The 6,121-nt window shown below is 38.5% G+C and overlaps 1 protein-coding gene across 1 annotated transcript; it reads right to left on the reverse strand.

Annotated features, from left to right (window-relative positions):
• Positions 1-404: 404 nt before the first annotated feature.
• LOC149103511 (uncharacterized) lies at positions 405-4,047 on the reverse strand. Its single transcript, XM_089272675.1, has 6 exons — positions 3,945-4,047; positions 3,548-3,631; positions 3,143-3,301; positions 2,721-2,822; positions 2,164-2,311; positions 405-984 (listed from the first exon to the last, which is right to left on the reverse strand). Exons 1-6 carry the CDS (start codon positions 3,945-3,947, stop codon positions 860-862), a joined length of 621 nt encoding a protein of 206 aa, XP_089128801.1. The 5' UTR covers positions 3,948-4,047; the 3' UTR covers positions 405-859.
• Between the last annotated feature and the right edge of the window lie 2,074 nt (positions 4,048-6,121).

Here is a 6,121-nt window from a genome sequence, read left to right on the forward strand (position 1 = left end):
GTTAGTGACAAAAGGCGATAATAAGAGGACGCCAAGATGAGAAATCCTACGTCAAAAAATCACTCGGCCCTGAAAGGGCAAACTCTTGGACTTAGGCTTAGGCGGAAGTCCCTCCTTTCACGCGCTCTACGCCTCCAAGATTTCACGCGGCCATTTTTTTTCTCGTGGTTTTCTTTCGCGTCACGCAGGACGGACTAAGCGAAAGAGGGACTACTCGTAGTCTATCTATTCTCAAACTCTCAGGTTAGAGCTTACTGAAAAATACGCGGAAATTAAAGTCTATAACTCTCAAAAGCGCGGGAATTTTTCGGATTGCACCGAAGAACAAAACTTATACCCTTGATAGATATAAATGCTCAAATACACAGAAATATATTTTTAGTCAGAAAGCACACGTTTCTCAGTTAAGAGCACAAGTGACTTTTATTTGTTTCATTTCTTGAATTAATTGTTGTTTAATTCGCACTTATACATTTTGCAATAGCATTATTGAACTACTTTCCTACACAGTCTCACACTTTTCTGCGAAATCGAACCAAGCTTTTTTATCTTGAAATCATTTTTTTTTCTACCAGGAGCCCTGTTTCTACAAATCGATAGCATCTTAGAAAATCGACCTCGTCTGAAATTGTTGCAAAGATTTGGCAGTCTAAAAAAACAGACTTTCTTTCGCTGTTTCATGGTATAAACTATATAGCCTACAGGTCTCAATGCCGCAATGTACTTTTAGAAGTTCTTTCACTTTTAAATCAGCTCTTCCAAATCAAAAATTTTTAATCAAAGCAGCAAAATATGATAGTCACTAGCATCTGGGTATTTTTATTTATCTCTATCATACGACGGGCCTTGCAGCATCTTGTTATTTTCCGTAGCCGCAGCGATGCCACACACATCTCCAGTGGCAACGATATATCCACCTCCAACCAATCCTGTGCCAATGACAATAGCGGTAGCAATGATAATGGCAAGGCCAACGCTTTGCACCTGCAAAGTAAGTAAATGAGGCAATCGGTCCGTCAGCCAGCCAGTTATTCAGAGTCAGTCAGTCAGTCAGTCAGTCAGTCAGATAGACAGTCAGACAATCAGTCAGATACTCATTGAGTGAGTGAATGAGTGAGTGAGTGAGTGAGTGAGTGAGTGAGTAATAAAAATAGTATATCTTTTTTGCGCCAGGCTTACTCTCCAAAGGGAGGTATTGGTCTAGTTACAGTCACTGAAGGTTTCAACGTTAACTAATAGCAAAAGAAAATAATATTTACCATATCGGAATACTTTTAATTGGGAACTCATAGTGCTAATTACTTTTGTGAATTGAGAATCTCGAGTGAGTGAGTGAGTGAGTGAGTGAGTGAGTGAGTGAGTGAGTGCGTGAGTGAGTGAGTGGGGGAGGGAGTGAGTGATTCAGTCAGTCAGTCAGTTAGTCAGTCAGTCATATAGCTTGTCAGTCTGTCTGTCTGCCTGTCTGTCCGTCTTTCAGTCCGGTCAGTCAGCCAGCAAGAGAAAAGAAAGTAAAAATATTAAAAATTAGGTAAATTTATGATATATGGTTCACATATCTGCTCAAAAATAGGCTATTTATTGACAGTTAAGCGTAATTCTAACATAATTAATTTGCAAATGGAACGGCATGACATAAAACAAGCCACTGAGCATAGATAGATCAGAAAGAGTCAGATCTTCTCTCGGCAAGAAACGGCCGACGGTCTAGCGTTCCTTCGGTAAACGAAAAGTGAAATAATGATAGGCTCAATTTACAAGTCCTACCCTATTGGAGTGTTTCTCTTGGTTGGTAATTAACAATTCCATGTTAAGACTTTTCAGGAACTTTTGATGACTGAGTTAGGACTGTCCAACAACATTAATGACCAGGTTAGGAGTCAGCTCGAATGCTACTCATATTAAAGTCATAATGCCTTCTTGAGGACAAAAACTGAGTGAACTTGAATAACCTAGATATCAAGGAGTTTAAATTTGTCGAAACGTAGTGTCTTACTTTTTCGACCATTTCTTCTTCACGATTTTAGCATTACGATTTCCCAAACTTTTGTGTGAATAAGACTAGGAATAATACTAACTGAACGGCAGTAAGAATTTTCTTTTTTAAGTATCTTATATTAGCGGCACACTTTTGATTATAAGAACAGTATGAGGTATAACACTAACGTCGAGTTGTGCTCTTCTTGACGCGATAAATGGGCAGCTTTGCACACATAGAGGCCATTTCATCACCCAGGAACGAGCGATCACTGACGGTCGAAAACACATCGTACTCCTCGTCTGTCCCATTCCTTGCCGTTAAAGTGCCGCTTTGCTGTAAAGTATAACAAGAGCAGCGTGAATGAACAAGAAGTGCTTATATTTTTAGACAAATTAAGCACATTCAGCTCAAAATCGATCAACACCCTGTCAAACGTCTGAAGTTGGAAGAAGGCCTGATCGATAAAGGGGAGGTCTCCTTGAATTTCCTTTCCCAAGTATTATTTTAAAAAATAAAATAAGAAAATGAGGAGGTTCAAACTAATACTGGGCTCCTTTAGTTGGGGTTAACAAAAGTTTATCCAACGAATTTAAAATTCCTTTGTTAAAAAGTTTGACCTTATGAAAGCTACCAATTAAAATACAGTATCAAGTTCCATTTCATCGCACGTGCATCCAGGTGAAGCCTATCGCAGAATTATGTACACAACGAAATAAAAGCAAATCTCACTGAATTGAATTACCTGGTCGAGTAACTTGATGAGCACCTCAGGCTCTGGCACGTCCCCAGTAGACTCAATCAGGAAACAGGCTTTTGCAGCGGAAAGTCGCTGCATGGTTAAGTTCTAAAAGAAAGATAGGCAATCACGTTACGATATCATGACTTATATTTAGAGTCAGAGAGAAAACAGTAAATAAAACGAATTGGCGTGGCTCTAACCGAAGAATTACAACCGTATACTGATAAAAACTGGCGGATGAGCTAAGCGTTTGATCATGAGAAATACCCAAAATTAATAATTAAATGAGTGAAAAAAGACTTCTGACACTAAAAGGGCTACAGTAATTCCTTTCTAGTTCAATATTTAGGAATGCCGATCAGGATCTATCCCGTTGAAAAATTTAAAGCCAGTGAATCATGCAATCGCTACACATTGTATTTTACCTTTTCAAAGTCGTAAACTACTTTGACTTCTCCTGCGTTCCCCGAGTTCGTCTTTGAGACACTCACGGTCTCTGTTTGTTTCTCAGTGTCGACTTTAATCTCTTCATCAATCTCTTTATTCCCATCATTAATTTTCACATTGTACTTTGACTCGGTATCCTGTTAAGTCAAGAAAACAACAATTTATAAATAGTTATTGCGCAGTAAAGGGTTTATTGAGTTATTGACATCTTTCCAAATCACATTGACCCCTACATTTCCACTCTTTCTTTTAAACTCGACTGATCAACGCAACGAAATCTTCGCAGTTTAATGAATTGCTTTACAACATTTGGAATATGGAACTCATGAAGTGATGGTTAAAGTGCAACTGTTAACACTAAATCAAAGCAATTTAATTTGTACCTTTTTCTCTTCACATTTACAGACAGTGGCTGCAGATGTGGCAGCAACAAGGACGACAAAACACAGAAGGAACACTTTGAACTCCTGGTGAAATTGGAGGAAACATGATATGAATTAGATATTTTTGCTTTTCTTAAAAAGCTAACAGCGACCTCCGTGGCCTCAGAGACTGCTTAGGGAGCTTTATGATGGACATAAAAAGGCTTCGATCGACTGCAGGGATCTGAGACTCACCAAAAACTAACCAACGGATAGTTTCTATTCCGAATCTCTCTTGGTTGGTTAAAGAAAATGTTCGATGTATGTACTGCATATGACTTATTGACTGCATATGAGTTATTGTCCACGCTAGGGGCATAAGTTGAAATGATTTCACATTTTGTCAAATAAAACTTACCATTTTTCTCTTGTAACAGAAAAGCGACAGTTCTTCGTTCTTCTTGTGGTAGAGGACTTGAACCTTTCTCCAATGAGAATGGATGCAAATTCATAACCGAACCTTTTTTATACTATTTGACGGCTGTCGAATATTTCCTCATAGTTAACTTGATATCAAAGATGTTTAGGGTATTATACACCTGACTGAATTCGTATTCGTCTTAGCACTAGCTCAACCGCGCATGCCAGTATTAACACTTGCTCTACTGCGCATGACCAACAACCATTATTCGATTGCAGTTTCCCAGCCTCATACCACCCTGTCCCTCAAAAGGATTCTTATGACAGCGTAATTTGACATCAGTTTTAAAGGACTGCACAGATCTTGGCAAAGGCTATACGTTTTATTCTTTTCAAAGACTCACACTAAGCCAGTCAGATTTCCTGCAGCGTGGGCCAGTTCAAATTATAGAAAATTAGAATGTTTGAATTTTAAAATACATCATACGTGGCCTCAAGACCTATAATCAGCACTTCCTTTAGCCGTAATAGTATTGCGCATGTGTTTCAATTATTTAGAACAGATTACATCATTAACCGTCCCAAAATCAGATGATGATTAATGCCATTTTTGGCATATTGGTTGTAAAATATATGTTGGGATTTTAAAGCAAGCTCGTTGGGCAAAATGTAGCCTCCCCTAAATGGATTTGGAAAAAGAGAGAAAAAACTCGCAAGCTTCATGCCTACCACTATTTCATGCAACGTGCGAAAATACAAAGATGAGCGAAATCGGAATCCTGAATCCTAGAATTTGATTTGATTTTTTCAGCTTCTATTGTAACATTGACCTCGTAATAGTATTAGCGATTCTTTTAATGCGCATGTCCGACAACTATTTTACAAACCCATCCTATCCTGACCCCCTCCCCACCCCGCCCCCCCCCCCCCAAAAAAAGAAAGGTTTTTTCTAACAGCACAAGAGATTGACTTATTTTCTCTTGACAGCAAAACTGGTTTAGATTTTAAATTTAACAATAAAACGTTCGGAAATTCTGGTAAAGGCTGTAACTTTTGGTGTGTCTATTTATTAGAAATATCTTGCAGCGCGTGAGAATTCAGTTTATCTAAATACACCCAGCGTGATTTGTAGATCTATATTCAGCACTTCCTTCAGCCATCACAGTATTGCGGATATGCTGAAACTATTTCTGACAGATCCGAAAAGTTTCCATAAAGAACATAGATAGTCCCTCTAGCGTCAGCAATTGCTAGGTTTAGAGGCGCAACTTTCGGTGGGAAGGGTGGGAGGGGGCCGGGCTCGCTAAATCTTTTCAATTTCACATTTCAATAAAGTACATTATTCACAATAAATATGGAGAAGAAACCGATAAATCTTGTTGAAAGGAATTTATGTCATGACGATACGGAAGTACATGATAATGTCTCTGTAATAATGATCATCTAACAAAATCATGTCCGTTTGGATCACCTTGTTATGTCTTTTATTTACCTTGTCTCTGTTTTAAAGAAGTCCTCTTAAGTTTGGTGTGGCTGCTTTTAAACGGCCGCTACTTTCGGGATTTACTGACAAACATGTCATTTTATCGTTATATACAATAATTTTATAGGGTCGCTAACTTCAAGGGGCCGTTCATGTCGCCGGGAACTTTATAGTGTTATAATGATTTCAACCCAAAACGAATCTGAAAGGAGCGAGAAAAAACCCACGAGCTTCGCACCTTCCTGTCCGTGTAATGCGCGTTGATACTTAAAGGGATAAAGGAAAGAAAGTCAACACTTTTCGCTTTTCAATTCATTTTACGCATTCAGACTGAGTCTGTGTGGCATGAAGGTTAATAATATAATTGGGCGTGCATACAGCTCACGGTACGGTACTGACACACGTAGGTACTTACGAACGCATAAAATGAAATGGACCGAGCTTGAAGAGCTTGAAAATCTAGCTTCACGTTTTGCAGATGGCTGAAACTAATTAAAGTATTAAATTAGTATGAAGAATAAGTTTAAAAATTAAGCCCTGCGAACAGAATTAATAAAACTCTATATTTCTGTGACTTGACCTTGAAATAATTTTTTCCCGTTGGTGTGACAAATTGAATCACGAGCTTGATGTTTTTGAACCTCTTGAGAGAAGGTTAATCGTTATTGGGACACTTAATAAGGGCAAAGAAG

The sequence above is a fragment of the Orbicella faveolata genome, unplaced genomic scaffold, assembly GCF_042242905.1.
Source record: "Orbicella faveolata isolate gen_17 unplaced genomic scaffold, um_ofav_v1 contig_35, whole genome shotgun sequence".
Lineage (NCBI taxonomy): Eukaryota > Metazoa > Cnidaria > Anthozoa > Scleractinia > Merulinidae > Orbicella > Orbicella faveolata.

Bases quoted from the DNA above. Each gene is read 5' to 3' on its own strand.
- LOC149103511 (XM_089272675.1), bottom strand. The intron at 3,302-3,547 runs GTACAAATTAAA...TTGACTTAACAG, and splicing joins GTAAATGTGAAGAGAAAAAG to GATACCGAGTCAAAGTACAA. The intron at 985-2,163 runs GTTAGTGTTATA...CTTACTTTGCAG, and splicing joins CAAGAAGAGCACAACTCGAC to GTGCAAAGCGTTGGCCTTGC.